The sequence below is a fragment of the Plecotus auritus genome (genome assembly GCF_963455305.1).
Source record: "Plecotus auritus genome assembly, chromosome: 6".
Classification (NCBI taxonomy): domain Eukaryota; kingdom Metazoa; phylum Chordata; class Mammalia; order Chiroptera; family Vespertilionidae; genus Plecotus; species Plecotus auritus.
In genome coordinates, this window is record NC_137773.1 from 91,870,986 (window position 1) to 91,892,913 (window position 21,928).

General features: G+C 40.5%; 1 protein-coding gene and 1 pseudogene across 2 annotated transcripts; both read left to right on the forward strand.

The window, feature by feature from the left end:
- Positions 1-16,311: 16,311 nt before the first annotated feature.
- Positions 16,312-17,235, forward strand: LOC308252310 (olfactory receptor 7A5-like; the record flags this gene model as incomplete). Its single annotated transcript, XM_080676716.1, has 1 exon — positions 16,312-17,235. The coding sequence occupies one exon, from the start codon at positions 16,312-16,314 to the stop codon at positions 17,233-17,235; it is 924 nt and encodes a 307-aa protein (XP_080532842.1).
- A 669-nt stretch (positions 17,236-17,904) lies between these two features.
- On the forward strand, positions 17,905-19,552 carry LOC308251752 (DCN1-like protein 1; annotated as a pseudogene). Its single transcript has 2 exons — positions 17,905-17,977; positions 18,940-19,552. The product of its transcript is annotated as a DCN1-like protein 1 (transcript).
- The last annotated feature ends 2,376 nt before the right edge of the window (positions 19,553-21,928 follow it).

Sequence of the window (21,928 nt, forward strand, 5' to 3'; positions counted from 1 at the left end):
GCTTACTCTGAGCTTTTCTTCTTGTTCTGTTTCTACATTTTTAAAGTTTTAGGTTTAGATAGATTATTAGAAACTAGAGGCCCAGGGCATGAAATTCGTGCACAGGGGGGTGAAGGGGAGAGGAGGGTCTCCTCAGCCCAGCCTGCACCCTCTCCAATCCGGGACACCTTGGGGGATTTCAAACTGCCAGTTTAGGCCCGATCCCGGGTATCAGGCCTAAACTGGCATTCAGACATCCCTCTCACAATCCCGGACCACTGGCTCTTAACTGCTCACCTGCCTGCCTGCCTCATTGCCCCTAACTGCCCCCCCTGCCAGCCTGATCACCCCTAACCACCTCTGCCTGTCAGCCTGATCACCCCCAACTGCCCCCCCACTGGCCTGGTTGCCCCCAACTGCCCCCCTGGCCGCCAGCCTGGACACCCCACGCAGCCTGCTGCTTGGTCATTTGGTCACCCCTCACTAACCCCCCTGCCAGCCTGGTCGCCCCACACAGCCTGTTCATTCATCCATTTGGTTGCGATGGTTGCTTAGGCTTTTATATAGATATATTTTTCTTGTTTCTTGAGGTAGGCTTGTAAAGCTACAGACTTCCCTCTCAGGATCGCTTATCCTTTGTCCCAAAGATTCTGGATTGCTATGTGTTTTTTTAAATTTGTTTCTAGGAATTTTTTTTCTTTATATCATTGATAGTCCATGCATTGTTTAATGAAATTGTATTTAGCCTCCAGGTATCTGAAGGTTTGTGGTTGTGCTTTTTTTTTTTTTTTTTTGTAGTTGATCTCTAGTTTCATGCCATTGTGATCTGAGAAGAAGCTTGACAAGATTTCAATCCTCTTAAACTTCTAGGGACTAATTTTGTGTCCTAACATGTAGTCTATCTTTGAGAATGACCCACATGCACTTGAAAATAATGTATATTTTGCAGCTTTTGGGTGGGATGTTCTATAAATGTGAACTAAATCCATCTGTTCTATTGTGTTATTTAAAGTTGTTGTTTTCTTGTTGATTTTTTCTAGAAGATCTATTCAGTGATCTCAGTGGAGTGTTACTACTATGATTGTACTACTGTTGACCTCTTCCTTTAAGTCCTTTGGTAGGTTTTTTTTTTTTCAATATTTGATTTTTCCTACATTGGGTGCATATAGATTTACCAGGGTGATATCCTCTGGTTGTCTCAATCCCTTTAGTATTATATAATGACCTCCATTGTCTCTTGTTATGGCCTTCATTTTGAAGTCTATTTTGTCAAATATGAATTTGTTTCTCAGGCCTTATCTTCATATCCATCCTTCAGTCCCCAGGCCAATTTTCTATCCACTGAGCCAAACCAGCTAGAGCCATTTATGGTTATTATTGATAGGTACTTATTTATTGCCATTTTAATTATTTATGCCCATGTTTCTCTATTCCCTCTCATTATTACAGTAGTCCTTTAACATTTCTTGCAATGCTGGTTTGGTGGAGTTAAACTCCTTTAGACTTTTTATTTATTAATTTATTTATTTAATCTGAGAAGCTCTTTATTTTGCCATCTATTTTGAATGATAGCCTTGCTGGATAGAGTAGTCTTAGTTTCAGAACCTTGATTTTCATTACTTTGAATAATTCATGCCATTCAATTCTTGCCAGTGTTTCTGTTGAGAAATCAGCTGACAGCCTTATGGAAACTCCTTTGTAGGTAATGTTTCTCTCTTGCTGCCTTTAAGATTATTACTCTGTCTTGAACCATTGCCATGTTAATTAATATGTGCCTTTGTGTAGGTCTCTTGAATTCATCTTGATTGGGACTCTGTACTTCCTGAACTTGCATGACTTTTTCCTTTACCAGGTTAGGGAAATTTTCTATCATTATTTCTTCAAACTTGTTTTCTATCCTTTCTTCACTTTCTTTTCCTTCCCTACCTCTTTGATGTGTATATTGTTACATATGAAGATAACCTAAAGTTCCCTTAAACTATCCTCATTATTTTAAATTCTTTTTTCCTTTTTGTTTTCCTGCTTCCTCCAGCGTAATTTCTATTCTTACCAGTGTATTCTTGATGTCACATATGGTGTTCTTCATTTCTATTTTTTTATGTTTATTTTTGAGAGTATTATAGATGTCCTGCTTTTCTCGCCCCATTGTTCCACTCCAACCAGTTCTCACCCAGCCCCAGGCCTTCACCACCCTATTGTCTGTGTCCATACGTAATGCATATTTGCATGGAAGTTCTTTAGTTGATATCTTCCCACCCTCCTCATCTCGCCCTTCTGAGATTCATCAGTCTGTTCTATTTTTCCATGCCTCTGGTTCTATTTGATTCATCAGTTTATTTTTTTCATTAGATTCCTTGTTTGTTTATTTTGATTTTTAGATTAAGTTGTTGATATATATGTATTTATTGCCATTTTATTGTTCATATTTTTATCTTGTTTCTTCTTCTTCTTCTTCTTCTTCTTCTTCTTCTTCTTCTTCTTCTTCATCTTATTCCTCTTCTTCTTCTTCTTCCTCTTCTTAAAGAATACCCTTCAACATTTCATGTAATACTGGTTGGTGGTGATGAACTCCTTTACCTTACTTCTTGTCTGAGAAGCTCTTTATCTGACCTTCAATTTCAAATGATAGTGTTTCTGGGTAGAGTAATCTTGGTTGTGGGTTCCTGCTATTCATCACTTTGAATATTTCCTGCTACTCCCTTCTGGCTTGCAAAGTTTCTGGTAAAAAAAAAAAAAAATCACCTGACAGTCATATGGGTGCTCCCTTATAGGTAAGTAACTGCTTTTCTTTTGCTGCTTTTAAGATTCTCTCTTTGTCTTTAACCCTTGGCATTTTAATTATTTTAATTATGATAGTGTCTTGATGTGGGCCTCTTTGGGTTCTGCTGGTTTGGGATGCTTTGTGCTTTCTGGACTTGTAAATGTATTTCTTTCACCAGGAAGTATTCTTCATTTCTGAGTGGTTCTTATTCATGGTTCTTATGTCCTTTTTCATGTTGATGTAATTCCCACTAAGTTATTTATAGTTCCCATTATGTTCCCTGTAGTTCTCACTAAGCTCCTTAAGCACCCTTATAACTATTATTTTGGACTCTATGTCATAAATTACTTGCCTCCATTTTATTGTGCTCTTTTCCTGGAGATTCCTCCTTTTCTTTCATTTGGGTATTGTATCTTTTCTCCCAAAGCTGTTTCTTTGTATTTGTTTTTATGTATTATATAAAAATGCTATGACATCCAGTCTTCATGGGGTAGTCTTTCAAAGGAAGTGTCTTGTAGGGCCCAGTGGTACAGCCTCCTTTATCTCCTGAGCTGGATGCTCTAGAAATGTCCCTTATGTGTGTTGTTGCTGTTGTTGTTGTTGTTGTTGTTTGGTGGGGGGGAGGGAGAAGGGGAAGGGAGGGCTCTTCTGTTGTAACTGGGTCTTGATTGTTGTTGTACAATTTGTGGATGGGATCTTCCCTCAGGCTGGCTGAATGTGAGGCTCAACCCTGATCACATCGTGTGAGCTGTTTTTCAGATGTTGATCAAACAAAACAAGAAAGAAAACAAAAACATAAAAAAGAATCCAACAGCAATGAAAACAACCAGAAAAGAAAAAAGAAAGAGGAAAGAGACCAAGAAAAATAAAAGAAGAAAAATAAAATAACACAATATGAAAAAATGCAGATGAACAAATAACATGAATGGAAAGAAAGGAGTAAACAAGAAGAGCAAGGAATAAGAACAGTGAAAAAGAGAAGAAAGAAAAAGTAAGAAAAGCAAAAAATAAGTGAAATAAAGAAAAAATAGAATACCAAAGGAAAGAGAAAAATAAGTGACGTGAAGGAAAAAATAATAAAGCAATAAAGAGAAAGTAATGAAATAAAAAAACAAAGTGGAGTTCATCTAGGCAGAGTTTAGTGCACTCCTGGGATCTCCCTTTGTATCCTTCTCTTGTGTTGTCTGAGGCTGACTGTTTTGTATGTTGATTCTGGGCCTCCTGGTAGGGACTTTGATACTAGCCAATGTCAGAAGCTGCCTATGTTTGGTTCCTGGCAACCTATTTGAAGCTTGAAGTCATCCCCACTTTGTGCTTGCCTCCACTGAGCTTGACTGTGCACAGGAAGATCAAGCTATTCCCCAATGTCAGCTGTATAGCTGCATGGGCCCCAAAGGTGGGTCAGCAAACATCCCAAGGCACTTTGTGGTCTGCCTTCTCCCACCTACATATGCTCACTTGCTATCAGATTTAGTCACTGAAAAAACTGTTTCTGAAAGGGATATTGGCAGAATTGGGAAGATGGGACCTCTGTATCTCCAATGAGGGAAAGGTGCCATTCAGACTTCAGGGAAGATGGTGAGTGTGTTCTCCTGACCCAGAGCCACACACCTGAGACTCTCACAAAATACTCTCAAATGTACTAGTAATTCATTCCAGAAGACTGTTGGAGAAGAGATTTGCTTGAAAACCTAACCATTTTTCTCCATTAGAAATAATGTAAATTGAATTACTTTGTTTCAGATTTCCAAATGAGTCCCTATTTTAACCATATTATATACAGCACATGTCTACAATACTGTATAATCTATAAACAACCACTTCTTTTCTTAATGTATTGAATCACCCCTTACTAGCTTTAAATGAATCACTTTTATCACTCATTCCAGGGGTACAGTATTCACTTTTTCACATATAATTGCCTCCAAAATGCTGTCACGGGCTAACTGCTTTTCTTTATCCAAATCAACAGTTTTTTTTAATTTCTTTATTGATTAAGGTATCACATATTTGTCCTCATCCCCCCATTCCCATCCCAGACCCCTCATCACGCATGCCCCCACCCCCCTGCAGTCCATGACCACTGGTTAGGCTTATATGCATGCATACAAGTTCTTTGGTTGATCTCTCCCCCTTACCCCCACCCTCCCCTACCTTCCCTCTGAGGTTTGACAGTCTCATCGATGCTTCCCTGTCTCCGGGTCTGTTTTTGTTCATCAGTTTATGTTGTTCATTATTTCCCCTAGATGAGTGAGATCATCTGATACTAGAAATACACTTATAAGAACCAAAAAATGAGACAAGCAATAATGGTTATGCTGAGAGGCAAATGAATCAGTCTGTAGTGAGTTTCTTTCTGGGCCAACAGTTCTTTTGAGTCCCAATTTCAATGTCAAACAGTTCCTTATGTGTACATGTCAGCAATGATATTTCAGTTCCGGATGGTAGACAAATGGTGGTAATGCAGGTCTGACCTTCTCTGGTTTGGTCCTGGGCAACCTGCAGCAATGCACAGCTGCTGACTGCTAGTATGGCAAGGTGTTGTCAACGTCTTCCATCTCTGGACTGTTTCCCCTCTTGTCTTCATGGCTGGAGCATTCCTGTCAATTCCTCTCTGTTGCAGGAATTCACATGGTCTTGGTGTTGTTTTCTGAAAATATACAAACATATTCTCGACCAAAAGTTAATAAATGAATCTTTTCTATAAATTTGACTTGGGATCCTTTTTCATTTTTTTGCCCAAATGGTTTTCCTTTGGCTTGTTTTGACACCATGTGTGTTTTTCATGGGTGTCTTGCTGTTAGCATTACAAATGAAAGTTAATTTTCTAAAGTAAAAATTTTCTAGATGTAATTTACTTACAGGATATTTTTTCCTTACATGATATTCTTCTACTATCCCCCATTTTTTGATTTAAATATTAGGAGGCTTTTGGAAATTTTATAAGGTAGTCTTGATAGCTTTTACATCTTAATTTTATGCGCTAAAATATGACTGCTTTAGGTTCATTAGATGTTACACAATTTTACCATGACATGAACTACCAATAAAAATTTTCGTTAACACTTTAGGAACAGCTTTTTGTCCAGTACCATTAATTTTTCTAGAATATTACTTATTTCAATTAGCCAATTTAAATTAGTCTGAGAACTTGACTACTATTGTACTGTCAAATTTAATACTCTAACAACAATCTTATTTTACCCTGTAAATATTAATGGAAAGGATTATTTGCCTTCTTGAGTAGGCCCTGAGCATTCCTGGTACTAGGTTGGATTTAGATATCAAAAACCCACTTCCCCACACCATGGGTACAAGACAATTCAAACAAGTCTTGTTGCAGTGAGAGGGCAGCTGCTGTCGGCCAAGTCTCTGTCTGTTACCTGGGTCCCGATTTGAGCTGGGCATTGAAAGTGAAGCAGCCATGGGGGTAGGAGACCTCCCTCAGAAGGGGTGAGGGTTCAGGCTCCTGCAAAGTTGGAGGGGGTGAGGGTCTGTGCCCCACCTCTGTTGACCCCCAAGTTCTCTCCTGATGGCCCCTCTGAGACTGTGCCTATCTTAGGTTGTTCCTTTCCTGAGGAATCTTACCCATCTCTGGCTAACCAGCCATCCTCTGGGGCCAAGCAGGTTGATGTGAGGTTCAGTTCTGTCTCCTTGGTAGCCTATGCCCCTGTGGCCTCCACGCCCAGCACCTGCCTTGGGATCCCCTTGCCTGCTGGCAGGGCCCTGGCACTGATTACATATCTTGGGGAACCCAGGATTCTTCTCCAGGGAGGGCACATCTCACCCCACTGGGCGAGATACAGATCCATGGTACCAGCCGCCACGAGGTTTCAGCCTCAGCATGAACAGAAAGCACAGGCAACAGGCTGTGGGCAATTGGATTGTGAGAAGAGGGTCCCTCTTGGCCAAAGGGGAAAGAGGGGCCAATATAGAATGCTCAGGTGCCTTCCCAGGGGGTCCTCTACACAGTAGAAGGGATTAAATCCTTTCATGTCCTTTTAAAATTGCTGCCAGACATTCAAAGAATTAGTTTGGTAAGTTTGTTTGGGATAATTGTACATTATGCTGTTGTAATTCTAAAATATCAAGAGATGTGTTACCTTTGTCTCCAAGCACCAAAAAGATGATTTTTTATTGATTCCCAAGGGTGTGAGGTACTATTATAGGTAATGGGGGTAATACAAATCTGGGAAAAATTATAATGACATTGTAGAATAATATCATGTAAGGATATTCTTTGATCTAGGCCATGGCAATTCCATTTCAAACTGGTTGTCAATTTCTTTTTGTATAGACAAGGTCTTAGTTACATTTTCTGCACCTCTCTCAGGAGCAAGTAGTGATAGTCCCTTCCTTTGGTGTCCACGCAAACCAGAAACCTCTCTTTAATTTTACACACAAAGGAGCAGTGGTTTGATTTTGTGTCATACAAAAGGGAAACTGGGTGGCAACCCTGTGTAATTATACTTCCTTGCCCCACCCATGGTCCTCCTGGATGACCAAGGTGTTTGGTATTATTGGTGACTACATTAGGCGGGGGATCAGCCCACGTAAGGGCTCTTACCCATGAAGGGTCAGGAACATAAGTCCAAAATACTTCCCCATTTTCCCCAGGTAATATTACCATACAGCTGATGACTGCTAGCATGGCAAGAAATACGTTCTCAGGCATTCTTGGGGTTCTGGTTACCTCACAATTTCTTTTCTATTTTTTTAAATTTTTATTGTTTATTATTTTTATTATTTTTTTACATATGTGTCCTTATTCCCCCATTACCCCCCACCCCCGACTCATGCCCCACCCCCCTGTTGTCTGCATCCATTGATTAGGCTCATATGCATGCACACAAGTCCCTTGGTTGACCTCTCCCCCTTACTCCCACCGACCCCCTCCTTCCCTGAGGTTTGAGGTTCTGATCGATGTTTCTCAGTCTCTGGATCTGTTCTTGTTCCTCAGTCTATGCCATTCATTATATTCCACAAATGAGTGAGATCATGTGATATTTATCTTTCTCTGCCTGGCTTATTTCACTTAGCATAATGCTCTCCATCTCCATCCATGTTGTTGCAAATGCTAGAAACTCCTTCTTTTTTTACCGCAGCGTAGTATTCCATTGTGTAGATGTACCACAGTTTTTTAATCCACTCATCTGCAGATAGGCATTTAAGGCTGTTTCCAAACCTTAGCTATGGTGAATTGTGCTGCTATGAACATAGGGGTGCATATATCCTTTCTGTTTCGTGTTTCTAGTTTCTGGGGATATGTTCCTACAAGTAGGATCACTGGGTCAAATGGGAGTTCCATTTTTAGTTTTTTGAGGAATCTCCATACTGTTCTCCACAGTGGCTGCACCAGTCTGCATTCCCACCAGCAGTGCAAAAGAGTTCCTTTTTCTCCGCATCCTCACCAACACTTGTCTTTTGTTGATTTGTTGATGATTGCCATTCTGATAGGTGTGAGATGGTACCACATTGTCATTTTGATTTGCATCTCTCCAATGATTAGTGACTTTGAGCAGGTTTTCATATGTCTCTTGGCCTTCCTTCTGTCTTCTTTTGAAAAGTGTCTATTTAGATCAGTTGCCCATTTTCTGATTGGTTGTTTATCTTCTTTTTGTTAAGTTGTATGAGTTCTCTGTAAATGTTGGAGATTAAACCCTTATCGTTGATATCATTGGCAAATATGTTCTCCCATGCAGTGGGCTTTCTTGTTGTTTTAGTGATGGTTTCCTTTACTGTGCAAAAGCTTTTTATTTTGATGTAGTCCCATTTGTTTATCTTCTCTTTAGTTTCCTTTGCCCTAGGAGCAGTATCAATGAAGAAGTTCCTACTGCATATGTCTGAGATTTTTCTGCCTGAGAATTCCTCTAGTGTTTTTATGGTTTCCCGACTTATGTTTAAGTATTTTACCCATTTTGAGCTTATTTTTGTGTATGGTGAAAGTTGGTGATCTAGTTTCATATTTTTACATGTCTCTGTCCAATTTTCCCAACACCATTTGTTGAAGAGAATGTCTTGACTCCATTGTATGTTCATGCCTCCTTTGATTAGGCTCATACGCATGCACACAAGTCCCTTTGTCAAATATTAATTGGGCAATGATTTCTGGGTTCTCTGTTCTATTCCATTGATCTATATGTCTGTTCTTCTGCCAGTACCAGGCTGTTTTAAGAACAGTGGCTTTGTAATAGAGCTTGATATCTGGTATTGAGATCCCACCTACTTTGTTCTTCTTTCTCAGGATTGCTGCAGCTATTCGGGGTCTTTTTTATTCCAGATGAATTTTTTAAAGGTTCGCTCTAGGTCTGTGAAATATACCGTTGGTATTTTAATGGGAAGTGAATTGAATTTATAGGTTGCTTTGGGTAGTAGGACATTTTGATGATGTTGATCCTACCAATCCATGAACATGGTATGTTCTTCCATCTGTTTATGTCTTCCTCTATCTCTTTTTTCAGTGTCATGTAGTTTTACATGTATAGGTCTTTTACCTCATTAGTTAAGTTTATTCCTAGGTATCTTAATTTTTTTGGTGCGATGGTAAATGGGATTGCTTTTTTAGTCTCTCTTTCTGTAAGATCAATATTGGTGTATAGAAATGCCATAGATTTCTTAGCATTAATTTTGTATCCTGCTACATTGCTGAATTCATTTATTAAGTCTAATAATTTTTTGATGGAGTCTTTAGGGTTTTCTATGTATAGTATCATGTCATTGCGAATAAGGAGAGTTTTACTTCTTCTTTTCCAATTTGGATGCCTTTTATTTCTTCTTCTTGTCTGATTGCAATGGCTAGTACTTCCAGTACTATGTTGAACAGGAGTGGTGGGAGGGGGCATCCCTGTCTTGTTCCTGTTCTTAGGGGAAATGGTTTTAGTTTTTGCCCATTGAGTATGCTTTTAGCTGTGGGTTTATCATATATAGCTTTTATTATGCTGAGGTATGATCCTTCTATTCCCACCTTGTTGAGAGTTTTTATCGAGAAATGGTGTTGGATTTTGTCAAATGCTTTTTCTGCATCAATTGATATGATTATGTGATTTTTATCTCTCAATTTGTTTATGTGATGTATCACATTTATTGATTTGCAGATATTGTACCATCCTTGCATTCCTGGGATAAATCCTACTTGGTCATGGTGTATGATCTTTCTGATGTAATGCTGGATCCGATTTGCTAGAATTTTGTTGAGGATTTTGGCATCTATGTTCATGAGGGATATTGGCCTGTAATTCTCTTTCATTGTGTTATCTTTATCTGGTTTTGGTATTAGGGTGATGCTGGCTTCATAGAAGGAGATTGGAAGTGTTCCTTCCTCTTGAATTTTCTGGAATAGTCTGAGGAGGATAGGTTTTAGTTCTTCCTTGAATGTTTGGTAAAACTCCCCTGTCAAGCCGTCTTGCCCTGGGCTTTTGTTTGCTGGAAGCTTTTTGATGACTGCTTCAATTTCTTCCATAGTTATCAGCCTATTGAGATTTTTAGAATCTTCCTAAGTTTTTGAAGGTTGTATTTTTTCTAGGAATGTGTGCATTTCCTCCAGGTTGTCTAGTTTGTTAGAATAGAGTTGTTCATAGTATTTGTTTACAATCCTTTGTATTTCTGTGGGGTCTGTTGTTATTTCCCCTGTTTCATTTCTGATTTTGTTTATTTGGGTCCTCTCTCTTTGCTTCTTGGTGAGCCTGGCTAGAGATTCATCAATCTTGTTTATCCTTTTGAAGAACCAACTCTTGGTTTCATTGATCTTTTGTATTGCTTTTTTGGTCTCTATGTCATTCATTTCTGCCCTGATCTTTATTATTTCCTTCCTTCTGCTCACTGTGGTCTTTTCTTGTTGCTCTCTTTCTAATTCTTTGAGTTGTTGAGTTAGATGATTTATTACCATTTTTTCTTGTTTTTTTTTGAAGTAGTCCTGGAGAGCTATAAACTTCCCTCTCAGGACTGCTTTCATTGTGTCCCATAGGATTTGCAATGTTGTGTTTTTGTCGTCATTAGTCTCCAGGATGTTTTTAATTTCTTCTTTGATCTTATTGATAACCCAATCATTGTTTAGTAGCATGCTATTCAGCTTCCAAGTGTTTGAAATTTTTGGAATGTCTTTATTGTAGTTTATTTCTAACATTATACCATTGTGGTCTGAGAAAATGCTTGATATGATTTCAATCTTTTTGAATTTGGGGAGACTTTGCTTGTGACCCAATATGTGGTCTATTTTTGAAAATGTCCCATGTGCACTTGAGAAGAACGTATATTCCATGGCTTTGGGGTGAAATGCTCTGAAGATGTCAATTTGGTCCATCTGATCTAGTGTGTCATCTAGAATTGCTGATTTTTTGTCTAGAGGATTTATCCAGTGATGTCAGTGGTGTATTAAAGTCTCCTAATATGATGGTATTGTTGTTGTACTCTCCCTTAATATCTTCCAGGAGATTTTTTTATGTATTTGGTTGCTCCTGCATTGGGTGCATATATGTTTACCAGAGTTATATTTTCTTGTTGAATTGCTCCCTTTAGTATTATGTAGTGGCCTTCCTTATCTCTTGTTATGGCCTTTACTTTGAGGTCTATTTTATCAGAGATAAGTAGCGCAACCCCAGCTTTTTTCTCATTTCCATTTGCCTGAAAAATGTTTTTCCATCCCTTTACTCTCAGTCTGTGTGAATCCTTTGCTCTGAGGTGGGTCTCTTATAGACAGCCAATATATGGGTCATGTTTTCTTATCCATTCAGCTACCCTATGTCTTTTGATTGGGGCATTTAATCCTTTTATGTTTAATGTTATTATTGACAAGTACATGTTTGTTGTCATATTTTTCCTTAGTGTTTGTGTTTCTTCTTGCCTTTCTCTTTCTTCTTTTTACAGCAGTCTCTTTAGCATTTCTTGCATTGCTGGCTTGGTGTGATAAACTCTCTTATCCTTTTTTGTCTGTGAAAGTCTTGATTCCACCTTCAATTTTGAATGATAGCCTTTCCGGGTATAGTATTCTTGGATTCAGTCCCTTGCTTTGCATCACTTTGTATATTTTATTCCATTCCCTTCTGGCCTGGTGTGTTTTATTGAGAAATCAGTTGATATTCTGATAGGAGACCCCTTGTAAGTAACTTTCTGTCTCTATCTGGCAGCCTTTAAGATTCTTACTTTGTCGTTGGTGTTTGCCAATTTAATTATGATGTGTCTTGGTGTCGGTCTTTTGGGGTTCAACTTGTTTGGGACTCTATGTACTTCTTGGACTTGCATAGTTTTTTTCTTGCCAATATCAGGGAAGTTTTCTGTCATTATTTCTACAAACAGGTTTCTATTCCTTGCTTCTCTTCCTCTCCTTCTGGTATCCCTATTAACTGAATGTTGTTTCGTTTTGTGTTGTCCCAAAGCTCCCTTAGGCTCTCTTCTTGCTTTTTAAGTCTTCTTTCCAATTGCTGCTGTGTTTGTGTGTTTTTTCCTACCTTGTCTTCTAATTCACTGATGCGGTCCTCAGCCTCTTCTAGTCTACTGTTTAATTCTTCCATTGTGTTCTTTATTGCAGCTATGTCGTTGTTCATCTCCTCTTGGTTTCTTTTCATGTTGGTGACATTATCATTCAGTTCCTTATAGTTCTCATTGATTTGTGTGTATTTGTCATTGAGTTGTGTGTCATCCATCCATTTAAACATCCTTATAACCATTTCTGTGAATTCTATCTCTGATAAGCTGCTAGACTCGAATTCATTTAACTCCCTTTCTGGTGGTTCCTCTTTTTCTTTCCTTTGGGGATTGCTTTTTTGTCTTCCCATGTTTTCCTGTAATGTTTTAATTGTAGATCCAATTGCTTTGCTACCCAGGTTCTTTTGGGGATGGTGCTACTGGAGAAAACTCTCAGTTCTCCTGGGCTTGTTAATCTAGTGTAGCTCCCTTCTTGAGCTATTTGGGTTCTTTTGATATAGACCTGCGAGCTTGAGAGACAGAACTGCAGTGTCTAGAAGTCAGCCACGTGGAAGGGAGTGTCCCAATTTTTGCTGTCTTGCACCCTTAATTGAAATCACACGTGCCCATCAGGGACTCACAGTGGCACCCAGGAACTGTCTGTTGGGGTGATGGGGCTCAGGGGGCCTTCTCTCTGGAAAGGCGTGACTGTGGTGCCCAGAGTTTGCAGTATTGGGGTGGGCAGACCCAGCTTTTGCTGTTGCACCTGTGGTGGATAGGCGCTTACTCCCAGTGGCGGCTCATAGGAGCACCTGTGGTATGTTTGCCAGCGAGGCACACTGAAGGACTCTGAAGGGGCCTGGCAGTGTAGCCGTGCAATTGAGGCACCTGTGGGCCAGTATCCAGGATGAGTGAATTCAAAACTTCTACTGCTGGGGGGGAGTGCACCCCCTCTTGTTCAAGATCACACACAGGGAGAGCTCACAGTGGATCCCACTAGCGCCCTGTGGGTATATGGGCTCAGGGTGCCTTCCTGTTGGAACTTCGCCTCTGTGGAGGTGCACTTGCCAGGGCACAGAGTTCTGACACACTCTGAGGGGTCCTGGCACCACGGTTGAGCTGCTGGGTGGATGTGGACAGTTATCCAGGAAGTGGAAATTCAGAATTTCTACTGCCCATCTGCGCGCCCTTGTCTGTGCAGAATCACACCCTCAGGGGCTCTCAGTGGGTCCCAAGTGCGGTCTAAGTAGTGGAGTGCCCTGCGCAGCTGGAAACACGCGAATCCGGATACTCACGAATCCAGAGTTCTGTCACTGGGGAAGGGGAGGTTGCACTTACTGCTGCCAAGCAGTGCACCTTTGGAGGTGGAGGTCCCAGGGTCTGTGGGTCTGCAGCTGGGGTAGCAGGATTTTGGCTGGAGTGGCTGCGGGTCGTGGGGCAGTTCCAAGGCCAGTCTGGTTGGTGGTGTTGATGAGTTCCTAAAAAAGGCCATTCTCCCTTTCAAGATGGCGTGGGCTTTGTGCTGGAGTCCCACCATATGGGGAGTGCCTGCAGTGGTGGTAGTCTCTCCTTGTCAAGGAGAGCCTGTCTGCCAGCCCCTGCTGCTCCTGTGAGATTTAACTTTCCCTCACTCACTCACACACACACCACCACATCCACACTCTCCTTTCATAACCTCACTCACTCACTTCTTCTCCCTCACCTCCGTCCTGCCAGCTGCCATATTTTTGCTCCCCAACACAGTTTTTCTACCTCTTCAATTGCCTATGATCTTTGTTTTGTGAGCACTTTCATGCCCTCATCATCATCAGCACATCTGATGGCCTCTTTAGGTTTTAAAATTGCACTAATCATCCATTTCACCAACAACTAAAGCAAAACCAAACAAAACAACAACAAAAACTACATGAAAATTTCACAGCACAGCAAACTTGACTCTCATTCTTTCCTTTGTTTGTGTCTTGCAAGACACTTTTGATCATGCACAAAATTTGTTTGGCACTCAAGACATGGTTTCTCTGAACAACTTGGTCAAGAAATGAATTGTTCATGTTGGGAGACATTTGAGAACTGAGGTTAGACTGTATTTCCCTAACCTTGCAGGGTGAATCCATTTATAGGCAGGCCAGTGGGGTCTGCTGGAAGTCAGTAATTTCTATCAGCTCTTCCATGAGGGGTGGGAGGGTGCCAGTCAGGTTCCCAGGAAACTTTGTAGAATGGCCTCACCCCAAAGCCAGTCACTGATGCTTCCTGAGTCTGACCAGACCTGTAGGTTGGGCCTCTGCAGCTGAGAGGAGGACTTGCACCTCTCAGAAAAAATGGCTACTGCAGAACTGGGGAGGATGACTGAGCACAGGTATCCTGGAAGCTATTCTCCATGTCTCTTCTCAGTGCTTCTAACCCCAGACTCTTCTCAGGTGACTCCAGTCTGTATCACCCCCCACCCTCCACTGAAGTCAGGGTCAGTAGCTGTGAATGAAAATTCTGTGCTCTGCCCCTTTAAAAACAAAGTGGCTTCCTCTATGGAAAACAGTATGGAGTTTTCTCAAAAAATTAAAAATGGAACTCCCATTTGATCCAGTGATCCCACTTCTAAGAATATGTCCTAAGAAATTGGAAACACCAGTCAGAAAGAATATATGCACCACTATGTTCCTAGCAGCCAATTTGCAATAGCTAAGATTTGGAAACAACCCAAGTGCCTATCAGCACATTAGTGGATAAAAAAAGCCCTGGTACATTTACACAATGGAACACTACACAGCTGTAAAAAAGAAAGAACTCTTACCATTTGCAGCAGCATGAAGAGTGTTATGCTAAGAGAAATAACCCAGTCAGAGAAAGATAAATATCACATGATCTCATTCATATATGGAATATAATGAACCAAATAAAATGATGATCAAAAATAGACCCAGAATCATAGAAGCATGAACAGACTGTTGAACCTCAAAGGAAAGGTGGGGGAGAATGGGTGAGGGGGAAGAGATTAACCAAAGAATTTGTATGCATATATGCATAACCCAAGGGCACAGACAATAGGGTGGTGAAGACCAGGGGTGAGGGACAGGAGCGGGCTAGAAGAAGTCGGGGGGGTGGGGGGGGGACAAGGGAGCATGTGTAATACTTTCAACAATAAAAATTTTAAAAATAAAAATATATAAATAAATAAAAACAAAGTGGCTTTATCTCCAGCAGGCTCCATCACCCCCTGCTGGTAGAAGCCCTGCTGCTTTTCACTGATGGATGCTATGTGGGCAGATGTTCCTGGCTCCGGCCCTGGATGCTGGGGAGCCCAGCCTGGTGCACAGGCCTCATTATTCTCAGGGTTAAACCCCCACAGCTGAGATATTTCTCCTCAACTTGGCCTGCCCCTCCCGAAACCACAACCTTCCTATCACTCTCAAGTTGGTTTCTGCCCTTCCTTCTTTAAAAGTCTCCTCTTCAGCTAGTCTTCAGTTGGTAATTCAGGGTAAATATTCCCTTATTTAGTTTTATTGCCAGTTTGGTTCTAGGAGGAACTGTAAGAATAATCCGCCCACATGGTGCTATCTTCAAACTCCTGAGCCTTCATTTTCTAAAACACCATCTTCCTCAGGGCCTTTGTACTGGCGGATTCTTCTCCCTGGGAAACACTTTCCCTCTTAGTCTCTCGCTCAGTCTTCATTTAGGTGTGTGTTAAAGGGTCAGCCATTGGCAATTCTTGGCTAAACTCTATAAAACAGAACTCCCTCTATCCACTCTCTCCATTTAATGTGATTTACTTTATAGCATCTCCACCATCGGATTTGTTATATTATTATTTTTATTTGATTATATTATTTCTCCATCATTAGTTTTAGACTTTTGTTTTTAAGCATCCCATACCCTGAACAGTGCCTAGAACATGGTCTATAGTCAATAGATATTTCTCAAATGCATGAAAGATATCCTCAGTAAAACAGCACTATACATTATGTTTGAAGAACAGGTTGATGTAAGAAAAGGAAGTTCTAATGAGAAATGCCAATAGAGAAACATTAATGGGAACCAGATAACACAACAAAAATGCAAGTTATTTTCCTGATTTTAAATACAATCGTGACATTCATTCTCAGTTACTAATGCTTGTTAACATGAAAATTAGTTATTAATTTTTATTTTATTTTATTTTTTGTAGTCAGCTCCGACACATGGAATCAGGCAATGGTACACAAATTTCAAAATTTCTTCTTCTGGGACTTTCACAGGCACTGGAACTGCAGCCCCTCATATTTGGGCTTTTCCTCTCCATGTACCTGGTCACTGTGTTTGGAAACCTGCTCATCATCCTGGCTGTCAGCTCAGACTCCCACCTCCACACACCCATGTACTTCTTCCTCTCCAACCTGTCCTTGGTAGACATCTGTTTCACCTCCACCACCATCCCAAAGATGCTGGTGAATATCCAGACACAGAGCAAAGTCATCACCTATGAAGGCTGCATCACACAGATGTATTTTTATATCCTCTTTGCAGTGTTGGACAACTTTATCCTGACAGTGATGGCCTATGACCGGTTTGTGGCCATCTGCCACCCGCTGCACTACATGGTCATCATGAACCCCCAGCTCTGTGGACTCCTGGTTCTGGTGTCCTGGATCATGAGTGTCCTGCATTCCTTGCTACATAGCTTAATGGTTCAGGGTCTGTGCTTCTGCTCAGACTTGGAAATCCCGCACTTTTTCTGTGAACTCAATCAGATGGTCCAACTTGCCTGTTCTGACACCTTTCTTAACAACATCGTGATGTATTCTTCAGCTGGACTGTTAGGTGGTGGTCCCCTTGCTGGGATCCTTTACTCTTACTCTAAGATAATTTCCTCCATATGTGGAATCCCATCAGCTCAGGGGAAGTACAAAGCATTTTCTACCTGTGCATCTCACCTCTCAGTTGTCTCCTTATTTTATGGTACTAGCCTTGGAGTTTACCTCAGCTCTGCTGCTACCCAAAATGCACACTCAAGTGCAACAGCCTCGGTGATGTACACTGTGGTCACACCCATGCTAAACCCTTTCATCTATAGTCTGAGGAACAATGACATGAAGAGGGCCCTGCAAAGATTCCTTGGCAGGTAAGGTTTTCAAGGGCCAACTTTACCAGGCTGATGAATTGCCCAGTAATGCAGGGTTCAAGCCTCAGAGACAAAATTCTGACACAAATTATCCCAATTTTTGTACCATAGGAATTAGACATATTCATTTATCTTATGGGAAAACATGAATTACTTTAGTTTAATTTATTCTCTTATGACATATATTATTCCAAATAATTTTTCTATTGCTTTCCTAAAGAATTGTCATGAATTATACTATAGGTATGGACAAGACTATACTTGGCTATTAAGGTCATTTATGTAATTTTATTGTAGAGGAAAATCTGAGACCACAGTTTTCACTTACACATTCATCATTATTTTCTATAACACTACCTTTACTGCTCTTCTTGATAATGTAGACTTTAACATGCTAGTATGAGTTATAGCTAGTCTCCTTGTTTTATATTCTTTAGGCTGTTATTCAGCTGTGTGTCCCCATGCCTACCTTAGCCACTGGCAAAAATTGACTACTCAATACATGTTTCCAAGAAGCGTCTATATGGATACATACATTTTAATAAATAGACTGATATAATACAGTTAGAGTCAGAGATGATCTTAAATATGATGAAGCAAAAAATAGCCATACAATATATTACTATTAAAAAATGTTTGTCATGCTACACATTTACTTATTAAAGTGTGGAATATGGCCCTGGCCCAGTTGCTCAGTTGGCTGAAACAACGTCACGTGCACCAAAGTGTTGTGTATTTGATTCCAGGTCAGAGCATATACCTAGGTTGTGGGTTCCATTCCTGGTAGGGTGCATACAGGAAGCAGTCAATCCATGTTTCTCTCTCACATCAATGCTTATCAATCATCTATCTATCTATCTATCTATCTATCTATCTATCTATCATCTATCTATCTATCTCTACCTATGTATCTCTATCTGCCTTGGTCTCTCTCTAAAAAAATCAATAATAAAATAATTGTAAAAATAAAAATAAAGTGTGGAATATAATGTCCTTGTATAAGGGTCCTTATACATTTGGGTGAGGAATTACATGGAGTGTTTTATGGGTTTTTCTTTCTTTCTGAAATATTTTCCTATTTTCGTTTTTGAAAGTTTTCAATGTGCTTCATACAAATGTGCCTCCTCCTAGTGCTCTAAATTCAATATTCCTACTCTAAATTTTTTTTCAAATCCACCAAAGGGACAGTGAGTGTACAATCTGAATATCATACTCTCTCTCTCTCTCTCTCTCTCTCTCTCTCTCTCTCTATGTGTATATATATATATATATATATATATATATATATATATATCCTTTACACTCAGGAATATCTTCAATTTTTATAATCAAAGGATGAATCACACATGCATGAGAGGACCCCGCCCCCAGGAGAAAGCTCATGTGGGGCTCCTAACACCTGCCCCCAACCCTCTGCCTCTCCCAGGCCCAGGGCTGCTTCCTCGGCTGTGCCAATAGCTGCCCCACACTGTGCATGAACTGGAGCTCAGGAGCCCGGGAGAGGAGCTGTCTATCCTCCATTCACCCTGGGGCTGGAAGAGGAGGGAAGTGGCCTAGAGCACACAACATGATCAAGTTTACGTCATTGCAGAAGGATCTTCACACAACCTAGTGAAAAACCAGCAGTAAGTTGCCTGTCTCAAAATGACTGGAAGTTAGATGCTGCAATAGACCAATTATTTCCCAAATCCTGAACTTTATATATAAGACAGTGTAAAAGGATCATTGGACAGGAAGAAGTTAAAACATCTATACACTAGATACAAAGATCCTCAAAGTAAAAATGAAATTGGGATAGATGGCATACAGCATTTCTGTGATGATCATTGCATAGAAGTTCAAAGCAGCAACACAGTGCAAGTTCTCCAAACAAGAGTTCACATTGGGGCATGACAGGATTAGGAAGTGACAGCACAGAGGCCCAGATACCCAAGATGGAACAGAGATTGAAGGGACCAGCATGATTTAATGCTTTTTACCAGTTTACTTTTTTTTTTTTTTATGAGTCACTTTTAATTTGGCAAAGAATCCAGAACAAAAAGGATTAGATCTAGAAATGGCCATTGCCTACTGGAATTTAGTGCTTAATGAAAACTTTAAATTCTTAGACTTACGGAAAAAGGTTTTGTTGGGACATCATAAACAATACCAAAAGATACCTGGAATTTTCTTTTAGACTTCAGCACAATGATTGCAGATGCCATGTCTAATTATAATGAAGAGGGAGCATCCCTGTTTTCATTGATAGTTTTGTGGTATTGGCACACCCTCAAATTTCTGGGACAGCAAGTACAACAGTGTACAGTAAAGGAACCTTCTAGAATGGTCTGTATAATAAATACAATTAAAAATTACAAGTCGGCGAGAAACCAAGATGGTGGCATAAGTAAACACCTAAACTGCTGCCTCACACAACAATTTCAAAACTACAACTAAAAGACAAAACGGACACCATTCAGAACCATAGGAAAGCTGGCTGGGTGGAAATTCTACAACTATAAGGAAAGAGAAAAGCACATTGAGACTCAGAAGAGCTGCAAAAGGTTGAGGTACAGAGACGCACGGGTGCATGGAGATGACTGGCGGCTGAGTGCATGGCTGGCTTTCTCAAGAGGGAGGGAGATGGAAGCTCCTGACTGCGCTGAACTCCAGTCCCGGGAGAGACTCTGGGAATCCGGACTCATTCGGGCAGAAACTGGACTGTTTGACAGCGGGCAAAACTCGAGGGTGGCTTTCTCTCAGAGCTGCTTGCAGCGATTACCAAGGGACACTGAGACCCAGGAGCCTCATAGGGCAGTGCTGACGGGAAGCCAAGGTTGTCTGCTCTGCCCTGAGACTCCGCCCCATCCAAGCTGAGCACAGAGGTTTTTGCAATATTGCAAGTCTTGTCTCATAAGAGTGTATCCAGCACAGAAGTTCTCCCAGCATAGACACAGCTGATCCTCAGAGCCAATTGGCCTGGAGGTCAATTCCTCCCAGTGATACCAACAACAATCAAGACTAACAACAACAAGGCTGTGCACACAGTCCACAAAGGGGTGCACCAAGAGTGTCCACCACAGGTAACTGGGGGGCTGAGCCACTGGGCCCTAGAGGACACCTACCACACAAAACTACTCTACCAACTCAGGGAAGCAGCCAAAATGCGGAGACAAAGAAACAGATCACAAATGAAAGAAATGGAGGAAAGCAAACGACTGAATATAGAGTTCAAAACCACAGTTATAAGGTTCAAGAGTTTCCTAGAAAAGGCCGATAAATTTAATGACACCCTCGACGATATGAAAAAGGACCAACTAGAAATTAAACATACACTGACTGAAATAAAAAATATTATACAGAGACCTAACAGCAGACTAGAGGATCGCAAGAATCAAGTCAAAGAGTTGAAATACAAAGAAGTAAAAAACACTCAACTGGAAAAGCAAAAAGAAAAAAGAATCCCAAAATTTTAAGATAGTGTAAGGAGCCTCTGGGATAACCTCAAGCATACCAACATCCGATTTATGGGGGTACCAGAAGAAGACAGAGAGCAAGATACTGAAAACCTTTTTGAAAAAATAATGACCGAAAACTTCCCCCACCTGGTGAAAGAAATAGACTTACAAGTCCAGGAAGCACACAGAACCCCAAACAAAAGGAATTCAAAGAGGACCACTTCAAGACACATCATAATTAAAATGCCAAGAGCAAAAGACAAAGAGAGAATATTAAAAGCAGCAAGAGAAAAACAGTTAATTACCTACAAGGGAGCACCCATATGATTGTCACCTGATTTCTCAACAGAAACTATGCAGGCCAGATGGGAGTGGCAAGAAATATTCAAAGTGATGAATAGTAAGAACCTACAACCAAGATTACTCTACCCAGCAAAGCTATCATTCAGAATTGAAGGTCAGATAAAGAGCTTCACAGATAAGAAAAAGCTAAAGGAGTTCATCAACACCAAAAAATCATTATATGAAATGCTGAAGGGTATTCTGTAAGAAGAGGAAGAAGAAGAAAAAGGTAAAGATAAAAATTATGAACAACAAATACATATCTATCAACAAGTGAATCTAAAAATCAAGTGAATAAAAAATCTGATGAACAGAATAAACTGGTGGATATAATAGAATCAGCGGCATATAAAGTGAGTGGACTGACAATTCTTGGGGGGAAAGGGGTGGGGGAGGGTGCGAGAAGAGACTGGACAAAAATCGTACACCTATGAATGATGACAGTGGTGGGGGGAGGTAAAGGCAGAGGGTGGGGAGGGAACCAGGTGGAGGGAAGCTATGGAGGGAAAAAAGAGGAACAACTGTAATAATCTGAACAATAAAGATTTATTAAATTTTAAAAAAATTACAAGTCAATTTCTGCTGGCTGGACTGAACTGAATTCAGATCACTCCTCATAATTAGACTGAAGGTCCAAGCAAAACTTTAAAGATCATCTAGTACCATATCGTATTTCACTTGTCTAATGTTGGTTTAGTCTTGTCTTCTACTAGTAGTCTGGGCTCCTCTAACCATTTAAAACTCCAACATTTGGACTTTATCTTACATCTGTGGACCATCCTAGTTTATTCTCCCAGAAGCTTTATGGTGATTGTTTTGAGGTATCCATTCTTGCACAAAGCACAATGCTGTCTTCATTAGAAAGCAGTTTGGCCTAAGAAGTAAACATGAACATTACCAACAATTTCTAAAAACCTC